This window comes from Syngnathus typhle, linkage group LG2, assembly GCF_033458585.1.
Source record: "Syngnathus typhle isolate RoL2023-S1 ecotype Sweden linkage group LG2, RoL_Styp_1.0, whole genome shotgun sequence".
NCBI classification, from domain to species: Eukaryota; Metazoa; Chordata; class Actinopteri; order Syngnathiformes; family Syngnathidae; genus Syngnathus; species Syngnathus typhle.
The window spans coordinates 1,194,500-1,220,943 of NC_083739.1; the positions used below are offsets into that span (position 1 = coordinate 1,194,500).

At 44.5% G+C, this 26,444-nt stretch overlaps 1 protein-coding gene across 1 annotated transcript; it reads right to left on the reverse strand.

Moving 5' to 3' along the window:
* On the reverse strand, positions 1-25,828 carry epha2b (eph receptor A2 b). Its single transcript, XM_061264415.1, is given in 18 exon segments — positions 1-1,361; positions 2,320-2,475; positions 3,710-3,903; positions 3,982-4,131; positions 4,216-4,425; positions 5,076-5,137; positions 5,209-5,394; positions 5,819-5,944; positions 6,028-6,083; positions 7,580-7,679; positions 7,746-7,917; positions 8,753-8,883; positions 8,969-9,310; positions 9,969-10,124; positions 21,820-22,468; positions 25,092-25,171; positions 25,644-25,773; positions 25,775-25,828. Coding segments are annotated over 18 exon segments (3,048 nt in total). The 5' UTR covers positions 25,814-25,828; the 3' UTR covers positions 1-1,252.
* Between the last annotated feature and the right edge of the window lie 616 nt (positions 25,829-26,444).

Genomic DNA, 26,444 nt, shown 5'->3' on the forward strand with positions numbered 1-26,444 from the left:
TTGTGTGTCAAAAATCAGGATTCCAGACTTTATTGCTCCACATGTGCATGAAAGCAAACTGAACTTTGAATATTCCAGCTATATATGCGACACAGCTTTTTTAATGACAGAGCCACCTTCAATTATAATCCAAGCTCAGTGTTTTATCAGGCTGAATAAATAGAAGTAAAAAATAAATAAACTATTAAATACATTTTGAAAAAAAAAAAAAAAAAAGGAAGGTCTTTGACGAAAGATCATTTTTGGAGAGGAAGCTAAAATGGCTTTGGATAGAAATCACGGAAACTGTACACAATGATCTGTTAAGTGACATCATAATATGTAACGCCAAAAGAAGCCCTTATCCAAAGCTACATGTATCATCTACAAAAAGATCATTTGAAAAATTCAAGTCAAGAAAAGTGTACATCGGTAACACAATAATTTGCAGTCATCAATTCAAAAACAAAATCAAACAGGCACTTCATTGTCAAAGCATTTCTTCCCCATGTTCTCCACGACAGCACACGAGAATGTGGGTGGAGTTTACAAAAATAGACAAGGGCAAACTATTATTTAGTCGGAAATCATCCTCACCACGACAAGACTCATCCTCTTGACATCTTTTTTTTTTGCATTCTGGCAACGCTTAGTTAGCCGCTCCATCTTCATTACCGGCAGATCAGATCGAGTGCCTTCTCATTTGCACCATTACTTTTCATTTCTAAAAGCATAACAAGCCATTTCCTGTCACTTTAAAACAAACCAAAAACCACAATATTTTCAAAGCAAGTGCTACATTAGAAATTCTTTTAATCCCAGTGGTTTGGGTGAATTCCCAAATACAAAAGAAAGTGGATTATTTACAGAGTACCTCATACATAAGCCTCATTTTGCTTACAAGATTATAGCTTAGTTTCGTTTCGGTCATCTCCAGCTACTTTCAGACGTCCTCGCCCGATGAACAGGAAGTGGAAGCTGGGCCTTTCCCTTTCTCCTGCCCTCACTGCCACACCTTCTGGGTTTGCTCCATGCATGTGAAGCCATTTCCATGAGTGCTGTTTCTTTTTTCTTTTTTTTAAAAAACAAGGAATGAGTACTTGAGTCCTTTTGCGTATTTCCTCCATCGCTCGCCGATGTTTGCTGCGAGCGCGAGTACAGGATGTTTGTTTTCGCTGGTGCTGCCCCCTGCGGTATTGCTCCAGCTCAATTTGGGAGTCCAAAGGGGCGCACAGCTTCAGTGCTTGAGTTCAAGTCTCTGTGATGATGGCGTTCACACCGCAAACACACTCAGCGTGCTGGTCTGGTCCTTCAAGCCCAAAATGCTGTAGGCGATTCTTTTTAAATGGCCGGGCAGCCTCACCCCGATGTTCTTGATGTCCCTGTGATGGGAGCGACATGACATTTTGTGAGACTTTTCACGCTCCCGTGCCTTGAAGTCATTAAACATCCGCTGGCCCTCCACTCACGCGGAGCGGGGTTCAACGTAACAACATGAAAGGACGACACTTTTGGGGCAAAGCCTTCATTAGCGGCTTTAATGATTTAACAATGATTCACTTGGCTGCCGGTGGCCTTGAGAGTGTTTGCAGATGGAGGCGCGCAATCGCACCATTGGCCACGACAAACACTTGAAAGGATTTTGTCATCTGCTTGGCAATCATCGCAAATCGCAGCCACTTGAGATGTGAACGGCGTACAGCAGGCAGGAAAGATGCCGCCGCCGCCACTTGCGGCTTCCTTTTGGCGGCTCGCCCGCTTTGGAAAAACCTCTGGCCCTCATTATGGTCCCCAAACAAGCAGATATGATGTGCTTGACTAAGCCTTTTCTCCAAACCTTTGGGCAATTTCATTCAAATCAATTTAAGTGTTCCCATACATGTGAGAAGATAAGACTTAACTCCTCTTACACCTTCAAATTGGAAGGAATCTTCTCTTCCCTTTCAAAGCCTCCCTCCAGATTGAGTTTGCCCTCAACAGCCAAAAGTGACTTTTTGAGGCTTTGCAAAAGCGCCGCTCAGGGCAAAATGTTGTGGGCAGAGGGAGGGATGAGAGAACGAAAAAATGGCGTGACCTCAAAAAAAAAGAAAAAACCCCGCCACGTCTTTCTTCATCCTTTTTCCATCACAGGCATTTGACAAGTTCTGACTGAATGACGCCAGCCATTTAGCAGATTCTAGAAACGACTTGGACCAAGTCGGGAACAGATGTCCCGCTGAGAGTGAAAACACACTCTCTCAATAGAACGTATCGAGCAAAAGAAAACAAGCGCCCCCCCCCGCCACGATAATAAAAAAGAAATATGTGGCGTCAGCAAACATGAGCGCATGTCCAACTTACTCGTTCTTCATCTGCAGGACTTGATCCATGCTGACGATGCCGGCGCAGCTGAAGTTGTCGCTGTATTGGCTCATTTTGATGGATTCCAGCCATTCGGACACGGTCCTGAAAGGCGAGCCGTCTGAGCCGCTGACGCTGGGCAGGCGGATGGATACGCTGCAAGAAGTCAATCTCGTGGTTAGTAGAAGAACAACAACAAAGTAAATGACCCATTAGAAAAAGAGACAGAACCAGTTGGAGCAGTCATGGGGAAAAGTGACGATTGAGATGTGACAAAGTTGGCCTTTTGTCTCTTTTCACGGTCGTACAAAGGAAAAAAAAAAAAGACCTGACTTCCTACAACAGTTTACTGTGACATGACAACAGAGTTGTCAAACCCTGGCTCGTGGGCCAAATGCGGCCTGCGGTGTCATTATATTTGGGCCGTACGTGGATACAAAAATTGAAAATTGTCTTCACTTTTAAAAAATAGAGATTATTTATTACCATTCATCTTTAAAAAAAAAAAAACAGATTTGACGAGTTTCTGATTTCAAAACTAGTTATCAGTTTCTTGTGTAGCCTATATATGACAGACACTCATTATTGCTCTCAGAAGGAAACTATGACTACGATGCGGCCCGCGAAAAAAATTCTTTGACACCCCTGCGTGGTTGACGCTGAGACACACCTCTGACCAAATCATTTTTGAAAAATGATTCGTACAGTATGATGTAAAATAATTCTGTCTATTTTTGTTCGCTTGCCGCTGGCTCTGTCTTCTACTCTTAAAACGGATGGATGAAAAGTACCGTTTTTTTCCATGTATAATGCGCCCCTATGTATAATACGCACCCTAAAAATGGCATGTCGATGCTGGAAAAAAGCCTGTACCCATGTATAATACGCACCCAAATTTGGACTCCTACTTAAGTCCGTGAACGTAAAATTATTTCAGAAAAAAGATCATCTTTGGGAACAACCGGATGTTATTCTGCCGGTCAGTATCACTGCGCATGCGCTAGCAAACTCGATAGCGAAGAAATGTTTCGGATTTGTGTAGGGTACATTGTGACAGCAAACGAGCAGGTGATCGAGCAAGCCTTGTCTGATACGAGAGCATTGTGTTCGTATGGAACGTGTTGGACGTGAACAGCAGAGAAGAAAGCGCATCTGTAATGGCCGCCTCCGTATCATATCCGGATTTAAAAAAATAAAATAATAATAATTGTACCCATGTATAATGCGCACCCCAGATTTTAGGACAATAAATTAGTTAAATTTTGCGCATTATACATGGGAAAAAACGGTAACTTGTCCCGGAACTTTTCAGACACACCTCATACATTGTAGCCACAGTTCATTTTTTCCCCCTTCCATGTCATGTCATTTGGACGATTCGATTGCTTACCGTGGATCAAAGTCAGCAATGGTCTTGAGGGAGTCTGGACTCCGTAGGAGTTTGTCCAGCAGGCTGACAATGTCCCCGAAACGCGGCCTCTTGGAGCGATCCTGGAGCCAGCACTGCAGCATGAGCTGGTAAACAGCCGAGGGACAGTCCATGGGCGCCGGTAGCCTGAAAGCCTCGTTGATGGCTTTCATCACCTGCGGACAATTTAGCCCCGCTGATGACTCCGAGCCATGGCGAGACACAAGGTGCGGGCTAAAAGAAAAAAATCTCACCTCGTGGTTACTCATGTCCCAGTAGGGCCTTTCGCCAAACGCCATCACCTCCCACATAACGATACCAAAACTCCACACGTCGCTGGCTGACGTGAACTTCCTGTACGCGATTGCCTCCGGAGCTGTCCAGCGAATGGGGATCTTACCTCCCTGTCAAATCAAAATGCCACGAAACTCTTCCAGACGTGCCTTCAAATCCAAGCCATCCTTGTACTGTGCTGTACTTCTACTCACACTGGTGGTGTACGTCCCCTCGGGATCGTCTTCCAGCACTCGGGATAAACCAAAGTCCGAGACTTTACACTCCAGGTTGTTATTGACCAGGATGTTGCGAGCCGCCAGGTCGCGGTGGACGTAGCTCATGTCGGAGAGGTACTTCATGCCTGCGGCGATGCCACGTAGCATGCCCACGAGCTGGAAGGAGGAAATCTCACCGTCTCGGTCCTGATGGAAAAATGAAAATACAAAAACGTTAACAGACGATGCCAATTTTATTTATTTTTTTAGAGAAGCAGTATAGAAAATGGATGAAGCTACCGTTTTTTTCCATGTATAATGCGCCCCCATGTATAATACGCACCCTAAAAATGGCATGTTGATGCTGGAAAAAAGCCTGTCCCCATGTATAATACGCACCCAAATTTTGACTCCTACTTAAGTCCGTGAACGTAAAATGATTTCAGAAAAAAGATCATCTTTGGGAACAACCGGATGTTATTCTGCCGGTCAGTATCACTGTGCATGCGCTAGCAACCTCAATAGCAAAGAAATGTTTCGGATTTGTGTAGGGTACATTGTGACAGCAAACGAGCAGGTGATTGAGCAAGCCTCTGATACGAGAGCATTGTGTTCGTATGGAGCGTGTTTGACGTGAACAGCAGAGAAGAAAGCGCATCTGTAATGGCGGCCTCCGTATCATATCCGGATAAAAAAAAAAAAAAACCAGATTTTATGACAATAAATTAGTTACATTTTGCGCATTATACATGGAAAAAAACGGTAATTCAAATGGCTGTGGATTATGAAAGTGTAGCATGGAGCTATTTTTGAGTCTTTCGGGCCACCATACTATTGGAAATGGAGAGTAAACTCACCCTGAGATATCTATCCAGTGCTCCGTTCTCCATGTATTCCGTCACAATCATGGCGTGTTTAACTGCACCCAAACATAAAAGCATGTTAACAAACAAGTGAAAGCATGTTTGAAGTGCAAAAAGTCAAGCGTACATTTGGTGACCACCCCCTCCAGGCGGATGATGTTCTGGTGGGAGAATTGACCCATGATGGAAGCCTCGCCCAGAAAGTCTTGCCTCTGTTTCTCCGAGTAGCCTGGCTTCAGCGTCTTGATGGCCACGGCCGCTTCCTTCCTGCTTGGCACTTTGAGAATACCACGATACACCTCGCCAAACTCTCCTGTCAAACACAACGTATATAGAAGCAAAGTCAGAAAACGGACGTCTGTTCAAAATTGGGGTAAAATGGATGCCGGGAAAAAAGAAAGGGTGTGTGTTGGCTCGAGGCTGCACCGCTGAGATGTGTTCAAGGTTGAGTGTTGTTAAAGCGGCGGGTGGCCTGTGGTGTGGGAGGATACAGGGAGGGGGTTCGGCCATGGGAACCGACCGTCAAGCTCCCACTTGAATAAACATCTGACGCGTGGGAGATGGGGAGGGGCCGATGTATCACAAGAGGCGCCATTACAGGACAGGTAGATTGTTATCTTTAGCGAACTAAGCCGCTGTCAGTCGACAAGTCAACTGGTGGAAAAGGTGATGTGTAAACAGCCCCGCTGGGGATTGCGACATCACTCAGCGTGCTGGCCCGACCGTCACTCACTCACCAGCTCCGATGACTTTCTGTTTACTGATGTGGCTGGGGTGGATTTCCGTGGCAAACTTCAGTACGGCTGTGTTGGGGTCCTCGTAGGTGTGCGGGTCCACGTAGGTCTTCAGGGGTTTGAGTTGCTCTAAGGGGTCGGAGAACACCAAGGGTCACACCACATGAAGGATGTGAGAAGAAAGAGAGATTGTTTTGCTTATTTTCGGGTACCTGAGCTAGAGAAGTATGCGTCTTCCGGTCCTTGTCTGGAGTGAGAATTTCTTTTCCTGAATAAGACACACAAAAGATCACTTTGATTTACCACAAATTGAACGTGAGCTAATTGGAAGATTGTTTTGGACCTCCTGTTAAGTTGATTGACTCAAGTCAAAACAAAAATGGAAAATAAATAAATAAATAAATAAATAAAATAAATAAAATAGATAAGATAGATAAGATAGATAAGATAGATAAGATAGATAAGATAGATAAGATAGATAAGATACGATACGATACGATACGATACGATACGATACGATACGATACGATACGATACGATACGATACGATACGATACGATACGATACGATACGATACGATACGATACGATACGATACGATACGATACGATACGATACGATACGATACGATACGATAGATACGATAGATACGATAGATACGATAGATACGATAGATACGATAGATACGATAGATACGATAGATACGATAGATACGATAGATACGATAGATAGATAGATAGATAGATAGATAGATAGATAGATAGATAGATAGATAGATAGATAGATAGATAGATAGATAGATAGATAGATAGATAGATAGATAGATAGATAGATAGATAGATAGATAGATAGATAGATAGATAGATAGATAGATAGATAGATACGATACATACGATACATACGATACATACGATACATACGATACATACGATAGATACGATAGATACGATAGATATGATAGATAGATGTTGAAAATGTTGACAAATTGGCAAATAACCAGAAATCAATTAACTGGCCTGGATCCTGAAGGTTCTAGCCTTTTTTCAGAGGGCGGGGGGGGCAGTGCCCCCACAGCCCACCTCTAACTCCGCCGGTGCCTACAACACCTAAGAGTAAATAACGAAATATAGAACATGTGCTGGCTTCGTGCTATTCTTTAATTGTTCATAAAAAAGGACGGAAGGAAAACCATTGGCTATAAGGGGGTTAAAATTTGTATTTTTTTACTGTGCAAGTATAATATAAATTCCATTGTACGTCATCTGTCGTTCATCGCCGTACAAAATAAGAAAGCTAAGTGTCTGGAGGGGGGTTGGGTGTATCTTGCGCTTCCCCATACACCAGGCCCGCTCGCCTGGTTGCCCGCCTGCCCGCTTTAATATGAATGGCACATAGCAACCTTTGTCACGGCTTTCACAAAGCACCTCTTTGATCAGCGCTAACGATGGGCCGTGTTTGCCCAAGCCATTGATTCAAAGAGGTGACAGAAGGAAGGTTGAGGAAGGTGGACGAGCGCAACCTTCAGAACGCTACGACAACGCTTCACAGGCCTATCCGTCTTGTCGCCGACGATTCCCTTTCGAAAAGGCCCCCGGCCGACAATGCCGAGTATAGAACCCATGAACGTGCAACACTTTGGTTTTGTTCCCTCGAGGGTTGGAACGGATCCAAATAGTTGACAGAAAGGAGGAAAGAAAAGAAGAGGTGACAAGCCATTGAATGCATTTGGAGGCCCTGTCGGCCAGGAAGAGGAACGCTTACTGACCGTCTGCGGAGGAAGACCACCAGGACCAGGATGAACAAGACAGCCGCGCCTGCGATGGGCACGCCGAAAATGAGCGCCGGGTTGGTCTGAGTCAGCGGTTCTGCAAAGACAAAAGAAACATGAATCAAAGTCACGCCGTTGCAAAAGCGACTTGAGTGATGACTACCTGCAGATGAGGTTTCAAACTGCTCCTCCACACTGGAACCCGCGGGACTGCCGTCACTGCCGACGGCCTGCACCCGGAACAGGTAGGCCGTGCCTGGGGCCAGATCGCTGATCTCGACAGAACTCTTCTCCAGGATCAGCACCGTGTAGGTGGTCACATCCAGATTGTCATCCTGAGAGGGAGGACCCAGTCATTCAAGTAAGCCCGATTTGCTTTCAACAAATATGCTTCACAAATGTCTGACAAATAATTCAAAAGTCAATTTATCTGGCAGGTGACACGTGTAGCAGAAAAATAGTTTTTGGAATTCAGACAAATTTGCAACATTTTTATTTATTGGTAAGTGTTGGTATTATTACGTCTCAATTCATTTATATTAATTGACTAATAATTAATTAAAATAATGAATTTCTTGGCTTTTAACTGGAAGGAACTTGTTTTTTACTCTTCACAAATAATATCAAGTCAAAGATTTTAATTGAATATTGTGTACACTATCATAGTTGGAGCAGATTTCTTTTTAATTGTTTAAAAAATATCAATTTAAGGTGGCACTCCGGTTTTATGTTAGCCCATTTTTCTAAGAATTTTTGGGGATTGCAAAAAACATTTTCGACACATATAATTAACATGATGACGTTGATATCTTCTTTCATGGTAAAGATGATACAAATGATTTCCAGTTAACATTTACATTTGCTCTCAGTGTAGTTTCAAAATTCCTCCACTCAACTTTTTGGGACTTTTTCCCTGCTATACAGCAAGCACACTCACAATAAAACTATAGTACATATTCTCTTTATTTACTGAAACGTGTCTAACCTATTTTAAAATTGCGGTGCTTAGTAGTGCAGATTTGAACGCATCAAAAAAAATAAAATAATAATAATCCCCTTTATTCTGCATACCTTTGACTTTGATTCATAGAAATTGCAAACAAGTTCTTCACTTGAAAGGACAAATGTGCTGTTGCAATAGTGTGACTTGAAATGGAAGAAGCAAAGCACCTTCTTGCGATAAGTCAGCTTGTAGCGGAAGGGCCGAGGTTGGAAACGAGGTCGGGGGGACACGTCCCAGAAGATGGACAACTTGGTGGCCGTTCTCTCCACCATTCGGACGGAGGTGATTTTTGGAGGTTCTGAGGAAACGGGGGGGGGGGGGGGGGGGGGGGACTTTCAGTTTTTTTTCCCAGTTCTAGAAGAAATGATATGACTACACCTCACCTGTGTAGTGCAGAGATGTAGTCAGAGCACTGGTGGAAGGCGTTGCCGGACTGGCAAGCTTGGACACGCCGCTGCGAGCCTCCACGATGAAGGTATAGTTGAGGTGAGCGTCCAGCTCGCTCACTGACACCTTGGTGTCGGTTAGGCCGGAGCTGGACGGGTCGTAGTGGATCTTGTCTCCGCACGGCTGACAGGTGGCGCCCTCGCAGCGTTGGCATTCCACGCTGTACGTCAAATCTGTTCGACCTCCGCTGTCATCTGGCGGGCTCCAGGAAAGCAGGAGTTTTCCAGCGGATAGTTGTGTGGTGGTGGCCATGAGGTCTTTGGGAGCAGAGGGGAGGCCTGAGCATGGGAAGGAAGAGATTCAATTACTGAATATGGGTTGGCAAATTTAAGGCCCGGCAGCGTCTACTAAAGTTAGTTATTTACTTGGCTTACTTAATGCTAACGAGTAATCCAAAACGATATGAAGGTCTAATGAATTAGCCTTGGTGTCACTTTATTATAAACACAGTACTCATATAGGCATATATTCTTTATCCTCTGCAAAGAAAAATCGAATATTTTGCTGCAGCTAGTGACAATCCGATGGCACCACTAGTTGAATCACTGATGCGGATCAAAATGTCACAATTTAACATCTACCCAGGACACTCCCCCACTTCAGATTGGATCTCATTTCTCGATTATGAGTTTGTCAAAATAGAAAATGAGCCCTGAAATGTTCCCAAAATGGCTGTCGCACAACAAAATGGCCGACTTATTGCGTCACTTGTTTTTCTTTGTGACCCTTGGAGGAAAAACTTTTTGAAACAAAAAAACTATTCTAAAAAAAAATGTAAACTTTTTTTGGAAAAAGATTTAGAAATTTTGTATAAGCCTCCATTTTTTTATTTTCGCAAGACTGAGCCAAACAAAACATTAGCGAGCCGTAATTCCTGTCCCAATACTTATGAGGTCACACTTGTTAAAAAGGAGATCAGGGCGTGGGTGTCATCACCTGAACAGGGTCCGGTTGGGGGGTCACTGTGGGCCCGAAAGAAGCCGGCCATGCAGGAACAATTTAAAGCCCCGGAGCCCGAGCCTTGGGTGTTAGCAGGACACGGCTGACACGTCTCACCGGAAGCTTCCGCTTTGAAGAAGCCGGGCTGACATTCTGCAAAGAAGAAAAAGACATTTGCAAGTGTGACTTGAGGCAAACATTACGTGGGACGTACGCAAGCCGGTCCGGCTGCCTTGAACATTTCACCAGCGTGAACTTTTTACCTCTTGTCTGTGAGACACCAAGCTTCGGTGAACCTTTCATTAGTTAAAGGTCAAAGGTGACAGAGATATGAGAAGGAAAACAGGGGCTGCGCAGTGTGGACTCAAGTCATTACATCTCGCCACGGCTGCAAGACTGCCACCGATACGTCTTGTAACACGGCAAACGGTTGCCTCGCTTGCAACAAAGGCAACCGGTCGTCCCGCATTCCACGGCGGCAAGATGAGTGCCGTGCGAGGCTACAAGTTCCAGTCATGCATCATCCCGTGTGAAACTTTCAAATCAATTCCATCTGACGAGGACATCTGTGCTATATGAAACACTCAGCCTGTGTATCGGGGATTGTCGACCGGTGGGCCGTGGCGGTATTGCAAGTGGTCTGCAAAATTGGACAATAATTGTAACATTTTTCAAAAGAAAATGGATTTATTCTTTCAACTTGGTTTATTTTCCAGCTAATTTTGATTTTCCCATCCAAATGATGTCAAATGTAGCTGAGATTGCCAAAATAGACCGATGCAAATCAATGGCCTGTATAGGCCTATCCTATTTTGGTGCAAAATAAAATAATATTCCGTCAAAGCATTGGTCCCCGAGTTACTTCTTGGTTATAATAGTACTAGTCCCTTGGACAAAACCGGTTGAAAGCCAAAAGTACCGCTGGGTCTAAACTTGAATCGACCCAGGAAGTCAAATTGACCCAACTTTGGGTTGCTTCGAGCAAACCAACCCAGGAAATTCCCAAATTGGGTTGTTTTGAAACCAGCGTTTTTAGGGGTGTCATGAAAACAAAAACTTGGTCGAGAACATATTGTGACGAAACTAATGATGATGGTGAAATGACTATTGACTTGTTTGTTTGTTGAATGATTGAGAAATGTTTTGTAAACATCTGAAAAGCAACTGAATTGTCAAGTTGTGATGAATGAAGGCCACTCAACATTCTGGCACATTCTTCATGCTTTTGAAAGCGTATGGCCCAGATAAGGTGACACTTGTTCTCACACGTTTGGCTTTAGTGGACACAACTGCAGGTAGCCCGCCCGCCTGCCTGCCTGCCCCCGCTGTGCGTCGGCCTGATGAAATATGAACTTAATACGGCGTGAAATGTCCCAGAGAGCCATCCATAAAAAGTGAAAACGATGGGGCCCGGCGGCGGCGGCAGCGATGGCGGCCGCTGCTCGAGTCTTCACACCGTGGCACGTTCACACGAGGCAGCCAACATACGTTGCCCCCTTGTCCCACTCGTGAGACACGTGGCAGAAAGCTGCAAATGAACGCGAGGACCGTCAAGCTGACTTAAGCCATTGGACTCATGGCGTGTCTTCCAAACAGCCAGTTTACAGAAGACTTTTGACTCGCCGATCTGCTGCCGTCGCGAGACTATAACGCCAGTAGCAGACGAGCGAGTCGAAAGTCCTCTGTGTAAAACACGAGATGACGAGAGAACTGTGCAGTACGCCGACTGAACTACCATCAGAGGAGAGGTGAGGTGTCTTTTCAAACGTTTTTTTTACAGTGGTGCAAAAAAAAGTTGGGAACAGCTGTTAAATGTTCTTAAAAAAAAAAATCATAAAACCTCATTGACGAATGGACATACTGCTTTTCAGTTGCACACCAAAAAATATATACGTATTTATAGAAAAACAAAGCCACCGATTGGCTGAATGGGATCTTTTTTCTCCTCCCCAAATTGGAGCTATTGTGAGTTGAAAATCACATTCCACGACAAGGCTCAAAATGAGCGCTTTTGCATTGCAATTTGCGAGTGAAAATGAGCGTTTTGTGTCTTCAAGAGTTATTATAGTTTACTTTCATTGCATGTCCATTTTTATCTGTTTTCATCGACACATTTCTACATTTCACTGGTGAACTTGTGTTTATATGACTGGCCGTACCGCATAAAGTGAGTATAAGATGAACAACAAAACAAACATTTTGCGCCTTAGACAGAAATTTCAAAAATAAAGTTCATGACTGCGAGGGAAATCTATTATTAGTCAAAATAGAGCTTACCAAAACACACAATTCTTTTATAACATTTCCAGTACGATACCTGAATGCTAAAATATTGGATAGCTATAGCATTCCATAAAAACTCCTTTTTATTGTCATTTTTTGTTAGAAACACCTAGTGATTTTTCCTTACGAGGCAAAGCCCACATGCTTTCCCCCTCCCCTTTAGGGGCTTTCTGTCTCACGATTGTGGGTAGGTCAAATCCAAATAAAAAGAGCGGGAGTGTATACAGATATTTAGTGTAGTGAGATTGTTGTGAAGCTATCTGTACTGCACTCCTCGCGAGAAAAGACTTAATATTCTGTCTCACTTGTGGTTTGTTTGCTGTTGCTCTTCTCTTAACAGTTATTCCGTCAGCGAATTAAACCTGACATTTTTATTGTTTAATAAAACCTATGTGCCTGGTGTAAAAAAAACCATATCTCAATGACTAAATTGCTCCTCAAATCCAAAAAACAATTCAAGCCTCAATTGTATCTAGAAGGCAGAAAAGAGAGCAGCCACTCCACTCCGCATCATATCAATAAGATTGACTCCTTGACGTAGAACAGACCAGCTCCTGCCAAGAGGTCAAGTAGTACATTAACTCAAAGGGCGGACACAGGAACAAAAAAAAAAAAAGACTCGTTGGCGTGAAAAGAATGCGCCGGCGTGTCACTCAAGCCTCCCGATAAGACAGAAGCTCCTCTCTGCCTTGGCCAGCTGCTTCTCTACTTATTAACCGGGCCAAGAGAGGTGCCCTGGCATAAACTGAGACTCCCGCCGAGGATTGACAAAAAGAAAGACACAGGGCAGACCTGACTCGGTCGGTCGGGCTTTTGAGAAGGCAAAGCAGCTGCTGCCCTGCAAGTGGCATTCATAGCTCTACCTCTCCACACTCGTAATCCCCAAATTCCTTCCTCCCCTCTCCCCAGCTAAGCCATTAACGTTGCTATTCACCGGCAAGCAGCAGGCGAGGAGAATGCCACGCCATTCAAGTGCTAAGGGAGGAGGGAAAAAGTCTTGCGGATGGATGGATGGATGGATGGATGGATGGATGGATGGATGGATGGGAGTTACCCAAATGCCACATGGCAAGTGAAAAAAAGAAAGACAGGAAAACGACAGGCTGGCTTTTCTGTTTGCAATGCATCTCGCCGCGCGACCTTCCAGTCACATGGAAATGCATTCCAGTGAACACTGCGCGACAGGAGGTCCCAACCATAACAAGGCGCACGGCTACACTTTCAGTTCCTTTCGCTGTTGACTTGGTTGTCTCCATGAGGTGGAATTCAATGTTGTCGAGAAATGAAACCAAGCACTGCGTTTTGCAAAAACAAAATCTTTTTTTCTCCGGCTGACGAGAAATGTTGGCTGAAGCTGATATCAAAGATTCCGATTTGTCACAATTTGTACGTAGGCTACCTTTGATAGTAATCATGTTCAAAAAAAGGCCAACACATTTTACAGATGAACTTACCGTAATTTTCGGACTATAAGTCGCACCGGAGTATTAAGTCGCACCAGCCATAAAATGCCCAAAAAAGTGAAAAAAAACATATATAAGTCGCTCCTGAGTATAAATCGCCCCCCCATCCAAACTATGAAAAAAAACCACGATTTATAGTCCGAAGATTACGGTAAGTGCTTTTCTTTGACTCGCAACTTTGTTCTCGAAAAAGTAGCTGAATTGCAAAATTGAGATGATGCATGCATGAATGAACTAATTCTGTCTTTTTGTAACTCGCCTTTGCAATTGCTCTCTGTCTCAACTTGCTGACAATACTTTGACATTCTACCTTTGGTAAGATGTTTTTTTAAGCCTCGTCACAACGAGGTATTGTTGTCTATTGTTAGCCGGGTTTGATTTTGTACCGGTTCACACTGGATCCTTTTCACTGCTGAGCTTTTAAACGCGCAAGGTGTGACTGACTGCAAGGTGTGGTGAAGCTAAACAATATAATGTTCAGTCAAGGTAAACATGGCTAGAACGGAGACTGAACGTTCCGAAATGGAAGCCGCAGAGCTGCTTGAACATGATGACAGAGTAGAATGAGAAGCTGTATCAAACTGGAAGTTTTTGTTTTTTACTTCCCCCCCAAAAAAATCTGCCAGACCAAATAAACATTTTATGCAAGTGTTGCCGGACTAAAGTAGCAACATGAGCAATTTGCTCCACCACCTTAGCCACAAGCTTGTCTTGGAATATCAAGAATGTATGAGGCAAGCAAAAGAAATGCCGAGACATATGTCACGCGTTTGCTAGCTTCTCAGCTACGCTAATCAAAACACTTGCTAGCGTCTCAGCTACGCTAATCAAAACACTCCAGCAATCAGTTTTTAACAGCAGTGTTTGTGCTCTTAAATACGTGTTCTTACTAACTACTTTGTCTATCCAAGCCCTTTTTGAGCAGGAGATGACCACTGAGTTGTTTCGCAAGAGGATAGTTGGACAACAGTTGCTTCCCGAGTCGGCGTAGAAGGCGGATTGTTTCGGGGACATGGCAGGAAGCGTGAGTTTGACGCAGCGCTTCCTTCCTTCCTTCCTCCGTCAAGGATTCAATGAAAGTAAGAAAACACCGTAAGCGTGACCAAGAAGCGCCAGCCTTGAGTCGAGCTTAGCGTTGACCTGGCGACAACACAAAATGAAAGACTCCAGATATGACCATGAACAAAAGCCTTTTTAAAAGACTCCAAACATGTGATGAACTTAAGGCACCCATTTTCCCCCGCTTAGCGCTCCAAACTTGAAGTGCTGTTTGTCATTTGAGAGGCCTCCGCCAACTTCCAGCCGCTCTGTTTGTTTATTGAAGCAGAGTGCAAGGGGCCGGTTACATTCTGGGAGCCCCCCCGGCCCTCTAGTCCAGGAGCCGGAGCCACGACGTGCCCCTCCCGGTCGGTGCGTCTGCACAAGTTAAGATGGATGAGATGGTGACAGTGATGAATGCGTGCTCGGATAGATGGATGAATGGCTAACATGGGGACTTGACAGGGGGGAATTGGCCCCGAGACCTGAGGCCTAAGTGGTAGGGGTTGGGGGGGGGGGGGGGCACAATGGAGTTTGGCAGTAAGGTCATATGTGCCTGAGGGCAGCAGTGAGTTAAAGTGTGCGTGGCTTCCCGAAACTCACCGGCCAAGTCAAACAAAATCATGTTAGCAGCGAGGAGGGAAGGAACGGCTAGAAGTATAGCCAAGGGACACAAAAATAGAGTGAATGAATGAGAACAAATAAATGTGTAAATCATTAGCCGTGACTTTTCCGTTTTTCAGCTACTTGACTATGACGGCAATATGTTCGGCTTCCGTGCAGGGTGACAACACGGAATTAGCATTTTGAACAATGGGGGGCTCTGTTGGGTGAGGTAAAAGGTGCTGGGAGGTAGGTAGGTAGAGGACGGCGGAAGCGTGTGCATGAAAGGGGGTCGGCCGGCCGGTCGGCCCGTCGGCCATTATTAGCCAAAAGGATTAGCAGCTGTGAGGGCATTACATCTGTTTCACAATTGCACTCGGGCTTTCATGTGGCTGTTAACAAATACAATCCATTCTTTTCTCCTCTCGGACCACCGGTAACAGGGGATGGATGAGATCCACCCAGTGAAAAGAGGTTCTGAAGTTAAGTCGCCTTTGAAGCGGACTAAACAATAGGATGACTGACTTGATGCGGGCCGAAAGCTTGACTTTTGAACTTTTTGACGAAAATGGTCCAAAAAGAAATTGTCATTGTGAAGCTAACAAGCATGGTCAAGCTATTGCAGCTTGTCTAGAGTACATCAAACCAGAGTAAGACGAGAAGCCTTCGTTAAGGCTCTTCTGGGAGTTTTTGAGCATACCAAGACTTGGAAAAGGAAGTAGCTGCAAAAGTTGCAGGGTAATCTTAATATATTAATATATTACTGTCGAGAGATGAATCATTTGAACCAGCTACCAGCTTGTTTTAAAATGATCGAATAAAAAGTCCACCAAGCAATGGCTCAAATTGCAGAGAGTTGTGAGTTAGGGAACATAGCGCCACCTACAGTTGTCGAGGCTGACTGGATTGTATACCGGGACAACACAGTCCATGCCTTAGTCAAAATAACAGTAATAACGACCAAGAGTAAATCTGTTACTCAACTTTTCCATTTTTCATAACAAAGTATCTTTTCAAAGTTGTTTGTCTAAGCAGACAAGCTTGTTGGCAATCACACGTTCTAACTTGTCCATGGAATGCAGCGACGGCGTCGGTGCTGAAGAAAGCAACTTTGGTATTAGATTTAAATGACTAGGAGTGGGATTTTTTTCTTGCTTATTTGGAAAAGTCAACAAGCAGGATAGCCAGGTGGCAAACACAGCACCCCCCCCCCCCCCCCCCCCCGATGCTCTCGACTTCCTGGTGAAATGCACCAATAAAAAAAAATCTATGAAAGTGGCTGAGTGTGGCCGGGCCACAATAGAAAGCTCTGAGCCAAACGGGTCGGGGAGTCAACCAGGGATTAGGTGGCCTCCGGTTTCCGCTCGTCCTGTTGGCAGGGACGGACGGACGGACGGGCGGCTGGCTGGCTGGCTGTTGTCAGATGAGGAGATGAATGACACACTGGGAAGGAAAGTGCTGAGCTCACCTCGCACAACAGAAGAACACAATGCGCTTCACATTGTAGTGACCCCCCGGGCCCCCCCCCAACCCCCCGACCCCCAACCAGGCTACACCACCACAAATACACATACCATTCCCAAGTTCCCTTCTAGCAGAAAAACACAGCCAATAATAATTTGTACTGGTTAAACCACAGCTATACATCAACTTTGTTCTATAGAAAAAAAACAACAAAGCTCGTGAAACCTCAGCTCACACATCAGAGGGATTTGGGGGTTTTGTGTGTCATTTTATATATGTTTACACCAATTTTCTTTTGGCTGGACTGCTTGCAGTTATGGATGCTTGATTTTTGTGTTTTGTTTTGGTCCAATCGAATTTCAGCCTCTCCGTGTTGCCATGTCAGTCTAATCTGCCCAGAGCCTTCACAATCAGTAGAACCGGCTGATGTAATTTAGACTAAATTAGCAATTGTGCTGTTTTTTGTTTTTTTTTAATGATTCAGGTTTTGTCTTCACTTGTAGTGATTTTTTTTTAATTATAAAATTAGATTTGATGAAAAATGTTATGATGTAAATATTTTTAAGTGGGCTGCGTGCTCCTTTGGCAAAGGTATTTAATAAAAAAAAATATATTGCAAATCTTAGCGGCATATTTGGAAAAAAAAACCGAATCGAGCAATTGTTTATACTGAGGAATACGAGATAAGATAAGCAACAAACACCAAAGAGTCGCTATATTGTCAGCCAATCGGAAAGTACGTGTCAAGCACCTACTCGCTCACTCCTCTCTGGAACATTTTTCACTTAATCCGTAACTGTGGAACAAATCGAGTCAAGTGCCTGTAACAAAATATGGACAAATCGGAACACATGGCAACTCTGGTTGATAAAGCGTTCAGGAACAGAGAGACGATATCCCATGGGGGAAAAATTGTTTTCAAATTGAGATCATCGGTCCTCTGTTGTGGGTTCATGGCATATCATCAAATACATTTTTTCCGGTCTTAGTCATGCAGGTACACCTTGCTCTGTCACGCTGGAGCTCCGAATGATTACACAACTCAACTAGAAAGCAACAAAAAAAAGCACCAGTTTACAGTATTTCCTGTTGGCTTGTGTACAGCTTTGTTTCACCTCTCTTGTCAAAACATGACATGAATTGAAAGCGCCCATTATTTAAGGAACTCCCTCGCCCGTCGGCCAGATTCCACTTTGGCACCAAATCTGAAGAAACTGTGCTAATATATCAAACAAAAAAAAAAAAAACACCTCCATCTAAATGACCAGCGCCATGACAGAAATGTCAATTTTTTGACATGTGACATCCACCACAGGTCAACTAAATCCAATTGGCCATGTTCACGCCTGAGCAGATAAAGTGAAATGGTGTAAGACTTGGGTCTTATACCATTAAGGGGATTACAAATACACAGTTGGGACTAAGCAGGAAAGAAAAAAATGGCCGTGAATCACCACACCTTGCTTAAATTCCACAGTTATCACAGGACAAACAAAAAAAAAGCTCAAAAGGAAGTTCACGTCTCACTCGAACATAATGGCGCTCAGTATTCAAACTATTTAAATGGTCAATTAACTTTATTAACTGTCACAAAAGTCTCAAATGAAACCGAAATAGATGAAAAGGCATCACAGTTGTGAGGCGGCACGCATCTACAAAGCTCGCCAACGGCTAGCACAAGAAGCTAACAAAGCCATTCGTACATTCATTCAGCGCTCCTTCTTGCCTAACAATTGGACTCAAACAGAACTCAGACAAGATTAGAAGTAAACCTCATAAAAAGTTGCTCAATACTGGTTTCCTTTAAGCTAACAGCCGTGGGGGGGAGAAAAACATGAAGTAGCAGCGAACCAAATTCAAACTTAATAGAAGCAACACAAGTGTTCAGTCGTGACTTTATGAAACGCAAATACTTTGGAGAAAATGTCAAATATAAATCAGATTACAATTGCTAGCTTCCAGTAATGTTCAAGGATGGAAACTGGAATCACTAGTCACGTCGCATCATTTTTATGCTTCACTGTGCGAGCCAGAATTTGTGAGTTTCTCAAGTGAGTACAAAGAAGCGAGTGAGCTTCAGACACACCGCAACTCATTTTGTATAAACGTCTGCTTGTGACAAAACAATACGATTCTTTTTCGACTCGAATACGATACCTTTCCATTCAATTACCCTCAATCCCAGTTAATTCCCATAATTGCGATGGAAAGTGTCCAACTGGGAACATTTCCTAATTTCCGGGGAATTGGCATTAAATATCTACCCCCTTCCATAACCCCAATTTCAAAAGTCCGCTAAATGTTCCCATCAGGTCTGCACAAGTGATGTTCAAACACCGCTGGTGTCATATTCAGGACTCCTGCACCCCGGCCCCAAAATAACCAGCAAACTTTGTTTGGCAGCTTGTTAGCCTTAGGCGCCAGCCAGCGCATGTCTTTGCGTTAGACACTTCAAAATGAGGTTGGGTATATTCCAGAGATGACTTGGGGGGGGGGGGGGGGGGGGGGGCACAAAAGCAGTAGTTACTCAAACACACCCAAGTCAATTACTAGCTATTCACATCATTCACCACGCAAGTCAAACTTTGTCGTTGCGTCATCCGAGAATGAGCGTGGAGACTTGAGTGGAAAATTAGGAGATGCAGAAAATAGTTTACAGGAACTTTCTGGCGAGACCAATAATCACTTTACTGGAAGGCTCCGACTCATCCGGGATGCTAATTCTGCGCTGGGCGGTCCAAATAGGTCTCATCGTGTGTTCCAGGATAACAACCTTGACCGGGGATTAAGTGTGATGAGGCTGATGAGCCCAGGGCCCGGAGGGCTAAACGCGATCCCAAAGTCCAGCAGCCGAGGCCCGTCCATGTGCCAGCTCACAAATGATAAGAGCTTTTATTGTAGCAGGAAGGATTATGGGTAACCAAATGAGCTTTAAAAACTCCGATGTGTTACTCTTTATTTATTGTGACGATCGGGGCTGCCAAGTTTAAAAGCTAAACATTTGTGAGGAGTGTTAATAAACATTTAGTCAACGTCTGATTTATCTACATTGCGGCGGTCACGGATGGTAAGATCCAAAATAAGCCGCGTGTTTTCATTCCAAACAATTTGGCTGACAGACGTAAGTCACAGTTCATAAAAAGCGATTAATTCCTCGGCGGTCGATCGGTGGACTTTTATCATCATCCCACCAAGAAAGATTTCCTATGGAGCGAATGCGCGCTTGAGCCATCTTCAAACCTTTGAAGAGCTGACGGAGAGCACAAGCAGACATTTCCACGCTCGTCTCCAACTTCCTGTGTGCGTCTCGGAGCTCTTCATCTTGGATCTGCCGCATTGACTCCTTTTTATGGGAGGTCTTGACCCAACATCGACATCCCCCCCCCCCCACCATTAGCACCGCCACCGAGCGCTGCCTGGGAAGGAGTACTGCTCTCCGGCAAACGGATGAGGAATGCACTGGGGAGGTGAGTGGGAAACACAGCGCCTCATTGTTCTCCTACCTTTACATTCCAGTGTGTTTTAAAATCACAGCCCTCCTCTAAATACAAGCTCTTGCTCACTTTGGTCGAGTTCTGCTCTCATTCCGACACGCCGCCACTCCCTCATCATCCCACCTGGCAGCTAAAAATGATACAGTGGTAGTAAACTTGAGCATTTTTATGCCAAACCAAGTGTGAATCTATTAGAGGGAAGCAGGATTGACGAGGCGAGGTTTTCGAGAAAACGAATCATTTGGACTAATGAGAGTCATGAGGTGTTTAGGCCTGTCGGTGCATGCGGTTGCGCAACACACCTGAAAGCAGCGGCCCACGCCAGGGATGGAAATAGGCTTTCGTGCTGCACACTTGAAAATGAGAAGGTTTCCTTTTTGCAGCCGAAACTAAACTGCTGTATGGTAAACCTCGCTCCAGTAACCATTCCTGGTCCATGGGCTCTTGTTTTGCGATTTTTTCATGTGAAGGTGGGAATGTAATTCCACTTTCGATCACTAGATGGCGACCCACGATCGAAGTATTTGACGATAAGGCTAATTTTTGCTGAAGAGATTAGAAAGGTTATTGAATGTCTCAAGCATTGTGCTTTTTAGGCCTACACAAAGCAATAGTAGATTCATTTGATACAGTACAGCTTTGGGCATTGTTATTGATCTTATTGCACTGATCAGTGCATAGTGATGTTTTTTTGGTTCAATATTTTTGTCTTATTTTTCTTGCTCTCCCTCCAAATACCGTATTTTCCGGACTATAAGGCGCACCGGACTATCAGGCGCACCTTCAATGAATGGCCCATTTTAAAACTTTGTCCTTATATAAGGCGCACCGGACTATAAGGTGCACCATTAATGCATCATGTCAGATTTTAAATCCAAATCAAATCATTCTCCATTTTATCTTTTATCTATTTCAACTTCAGATGCAACAAATGACTTTATAATCACAAAATAATGATCCATAGTCTTTTTGATTCATGATTCATAGTCTTCAGCAGGCCACTTATGCTTGATTTCATGACACAATGCTTCGGGCCAGTTTCAATTTAGGAATTTAGTCCATGTATAAGGCGCACCGGACTATAAGGCGCACTGTCGGCTTTTGAGAAGATTTGAGGATTTTAGGTGCGCCTTATAGTCCGGAAAATACGGTAAATATTTTTCATACTACTTTAAAGTGCATTTGAAGATCCTAAAACAGCCTTCTGTCGTCCAAGAACTTGCACTTGGATGAAAGTTTGTCGAGGGCAGAAGGCACGCACATCCTCATTGTCAGCTTGTGCTGCCAGGTCAAAGACGATGTCGGAACACGTCGCATTCCTCCCATCGCGGAGGAGCCGGCCGGCTTAGCCGAGGGGGGAATTCCACCGAGCGACGCTAATAACGTCCATGACAAACATAGGCGGCAAATGACGCTTTCGCAACCCAAAGAAACAGTCAAGCCAAATGGTCAGCGCAAAGAGACGGACGGACGGACGGACAGCATCCGGAGACGAGCGCTTACCTTGACACACGTCTTGGATTTTCTCATGGCCCGCTTTGCACTGGCACTGTCCAACGGGCACCACCCATTCTCCATCCACGGTGCAGTAGACCCGAGGCAGCTCCTCGCTGACGGCGTTATCCACGCATCTCCCGTTGACCTCCCTCAGGGCCTGGTTCTCGCCGCCGGCCACCGTTTCGGGGAAGGAGGCCAGGCTCATCACTGTGGCGGGGCACGTTTTGTAGTAAACCCTGACCGACAGAAGAGCCACGCAGGCGCCGATGTCTTGAAAGGCCAAGTAGAAGCCTTTCCGAGAGAGGTTCTCCACCACCCGCGTTTCCGTGTTGATGTGCAGCTCGTTCTTGCTGGTGATCTCGTCCGGAGCGATGGTGGCCACTTTCTTGAACTGACCCTTGCGGAAGGTGGTGCCCACGTCCACGTCCGACTCGGAAGTGAAGAGGTTGAAGGTTTCCTTGCAGGTCATGGAGGCGCCGTCGAAGGAGTTGCAGTCGCGTACGATGAACTGGAGCTCCACCAAGACCCGCGAGGCGGACGCTCGCCGTTGGATGAAGGTGGTGCGCAGCCAGTTGTCTTGCTCGCGTTCGCCCACGTTGCAAACAGAGTACGCGTAGAACTGAGAGCCGTTCAGGGTCTTTTGAGCCACCTCCCACTGGAAGACAACGCAGAGACTTTAGAAGGGACGCCTGGTCCAATAGGTCGACTGTACAGTCGTTTTTTTAATTGACTAGATTGGTCCATCTTTTCATCAAACCGGTGATCTTTTTAAAACCGATGGATGATCAGCTCCAAGAATCCTGATCGGAAAGCCTAATCCATACATTTAATTTTAGACTCGATTTCTCAAAACGGCGACGATGCAATGTTGCTGTTAATCGTAGGGGTGTAACGATTCATCGATACACATCGATTAATCGATATAATGCTCTACGATTTATTGGCATCGATGCTAAACGTAAACATCGATTTATATCGCCGTGTTTGACCTCGGACATTAGACGCAACTTTATTTTGGAATCCAGTTCATTGTTGCTTGCTTCCTCTTTCCGGGAGCAGTGGCGCGGCGGCGTGTTGTGTTGTGAGCAGAGCACGCACGTGAAAGGGGAGGCGACAACTAGTACGCGGCTCCTGGGCTGGTGCTAGGGCTAGTGTCCAAAAAGACGAGGAAATTTGCTCCCCTTTAGGCTTCGAGTCATTCGTTTGGAAGCACTTTGGATTCCAAAGAAAAGATGGCTCAACGGACAAGACACGTGCAGTTTGTAAATCCTGCCATGCGGTGATCAAATATTCAGGGAGCACAAATCTCGATGCACATTTCGAGAAAAAACACCACATCAAAGTTGAGTGTTAAAATAAGCACGTTGTATACTACAATACTCTTGTCATTTCCTAAATAAATAGTTTGCAGTACCTTGTTGATTTTGCGTATGAATTGTTATAAATCAGGATATTGTTCTATATTTTTTATTTAAAAAAAATATAAATAAAAATCGATCGTAGAGCACTATATCGTGATATATCGTGAATGAATCGCAGCAGGCTTTAAGATATCGGCAAATATCGTATCGTAGTTCTTTGTATCGATATGATATCGTATCGTGACAAAACCCGCCATTTACACCCCTAGTTAATCGTGATTCTTTGGGTATTGTGACAAAATCATGTCACAGACATGTTAAGACACCTGGGAATGGTTTTAAATTGCGGGGAAAAAAAATTCACAATATGTCCCCTTTAAGCAGCTGCCAGGACGTGTTTCCATAGCAGAGGTCATTTTTGTTCCACCTCTGATGTCACGTCAGCGCCTCAATGACAATGACACCCGTTTCCATTACAAGCACTAATTTTGAGGTGTGGATCGGATTCCTACTTTAGTACGACTTACAATGGTTCAATCACGACAGACTAAACCTGGATTTCATTTCCTTCACAGCAGTAATTAAGGTCGCGCCAACACGCAAAAGTGAATAGCGTTCATTCATTTTGCTCCAACGCCAATCCTCTGCCGAAGCAAAGCAGCGTGAGAACGCTCAGCGAGATCCCGCAATATTTCCAGTCACTTTTCCGACGCCGCTTACACTCTACACTAAAAGTTGCCACAAATATTTCTGGAAAAGCCGCAACATGTTTGAACACAGTCTTGGCTGGAGGAACAACTAGCCCCACGGGGCTTTTTAAAGGCAAGCTAGGTTTGCAATTTGTGTACACAGAGTTGCTGCGTAAAATGTGTGTGAGCACGCCGGCCGGGTATACAAAGTGGAATAAAAAGAGCATTTAAAGAAGGACCACACATTTGGAGTCATTTTTGGACCACCGCTCAATTAGTGTGAAAAAGGACAAACACACCTCTTCTACCGTTTTTTTCCGTGTATAATGCGCAAAATTTAACTAATTTATTGTCCTAAAATCTGGCGTGCGCATTATACATGGGTACAAAAAAAAAGAAAAATGTTTCTTTTTTATTTTTATCCGGATATGATACGGAGGCCGCCATTACAGATGCGCTTTCTTCTCTGCTGTTCACTTCAAACACGCTCCATACGAACACAATGCTCTGGTATCAGACGCTTGTTCGATCACCTGCTCGTTTGCTGTCTGTCACAATGTACCCTACACAAATCCGAAACATTTCTTCGCTATCGTGATACTGACCGGCAGAATAACATCCGGTTGTTCCCAAAGATGATCTTTTTTCTGAAATAATTTTACGTTAACCGAGATTAAGTAGGAGTCAAAATTTGGGTGCGTATTATACATGGGGACAGGCTTTTTTCCAGCATCAACATGCCATTTTTAGGGTGCGTTTTATACATGGCGGCCCATTATACATGGAAAAAAACGGTACTATAATAAGCACGACAATATGCGGAACAACAAAGACAATTTTCCGTGACACACTTTTCAAGCAATATCTGTGAGCATTAACCCCAGAAAAAAAAAAAGAGGCCGGCCTGAAAAAGTTAATTGCTTGCTAACATACAATTGCGCAGGCCGAGCCTCCAAACCGCAAGAAGCCACAAGTATTCCCAGTTCAGGAGGAGCTGCTATTCTGTCTGCCTCCGCTTTGGCAGAGCCCAGACATGCTCGGCGGGTGACTTCAATCCCTTTCCCTCTCGTGAGCCCGGCCGGCAAGTGGCACATTTGACGCAAAAGGCCCAGACCTCAAATGGTCAAATATTTCACACAAGCCAGGCTTGGCCCTTTCCTGTGCAAAGTCTCCGTGCGGGCAAATTCCAGGTGTGTAAAACGTGTGTGTGTGCGAAAGAGATACTCACCCCGGGTTTGTCTCCTTGCTCGAAAGGCCAAGTCAACCAGCCCAGCTCACCTCCTGTGGCCTTCATGTCCAAAAGCACCTCTGTGTAGGGAGGGAGGGAGACACCCACGCAACGTCATCATGTGTTGTAAAGTTGGATAAGTGTCGGTCTTTTTTTATTTTTTTATTGCGGGTCACATGGCAGTTACGATTTCCCTCAGAAGGCCTTTAAAATTGCGATGATCATAAAGTATGGTCACAAATGGGCCTCTTATCATGTCATTGCGAATATAAAAAGACATTTCAAATCAGTGGTTCGAGAAAATAATGCAGCTATGAATACTATTGAAGGGAAAATTGATGTCAAAATTAAAACAAAATTCAATTTAAATACATTTCTTTTTTTGTCACCCTGGAACTCGTACAAAATATAAAACCTATAATAGTCAATTACAAACTAAAATAAATGTTATTATCAAAGTGTTTGAGGTCGTTTTCAAACGCTGACACTTTCTTGTACGTACTCCGCGTGTTCGAGTCCGGGGAAACTTTGAAGAAGGACTTGACAACTCACCTTCTTTGCTTTGCAGGGTGACGAGGATGCCATTAATGAGCACGTAGGTGAATATTAACAACGGTCGGACTCCTGTGATCAATTCCATTTGCTCCACTTGCTCGCCCGCTCGCTCCTTTTGCGCTCCTGAGCTGCGACTGACTGACTGACTGTGGAGCGCCGCTCTGCATGCACACCCTCCCTCACGTGCACGCGCACACACTCATTCACAAAGCAGGAACGCCTGCATGCTGGAATGTGCGCGTGGGTGCGTGGGAGGAGGAGGAGGAGGGGGAGGAGGGAGGAGGAAAACTCCTCCTGAGAAACCTTTGCTGCTGCTGCTGCATTCAGGTACCGTCGGGAATTTCAAGTCACTGCCGTCAAAAGAAAGTGGCACAGAAGCAGAGGTGGTCAAACGTTTTGTAGTTGATAGTTCAAACCACACGTGACCCAGATCATTTGTAGGTGAAGTTAAAAAAAAGTTCAAATAGTTGAAAAAATAATCTTTTCAACAAAAGGTTTTTTTTTTAAGTTCAAATGCGTTTGTAAAATAGTTAATTCTAAAAAAAAAAAAAAAGTGCAGTGCAATGTAGTTATCATGCCCCCCCAAAGTGGGGTCCAAGTAATTATCCATCCATCTTCAACACCGCTTCATTAGGGTCACGGGGTCATAGCGAGCTGACCAAAGGATAGAATAGTAAAAGATGAGCGCTACTGTGGCCAACTGGTTAGCACATCTGCCTCGCAGTTCAGAGGTCATTGGTTTGAAAACAGACTCTCTCCTTCCACTGAGGAGTTTGCATCTGCTGCTACTTGTGTGAG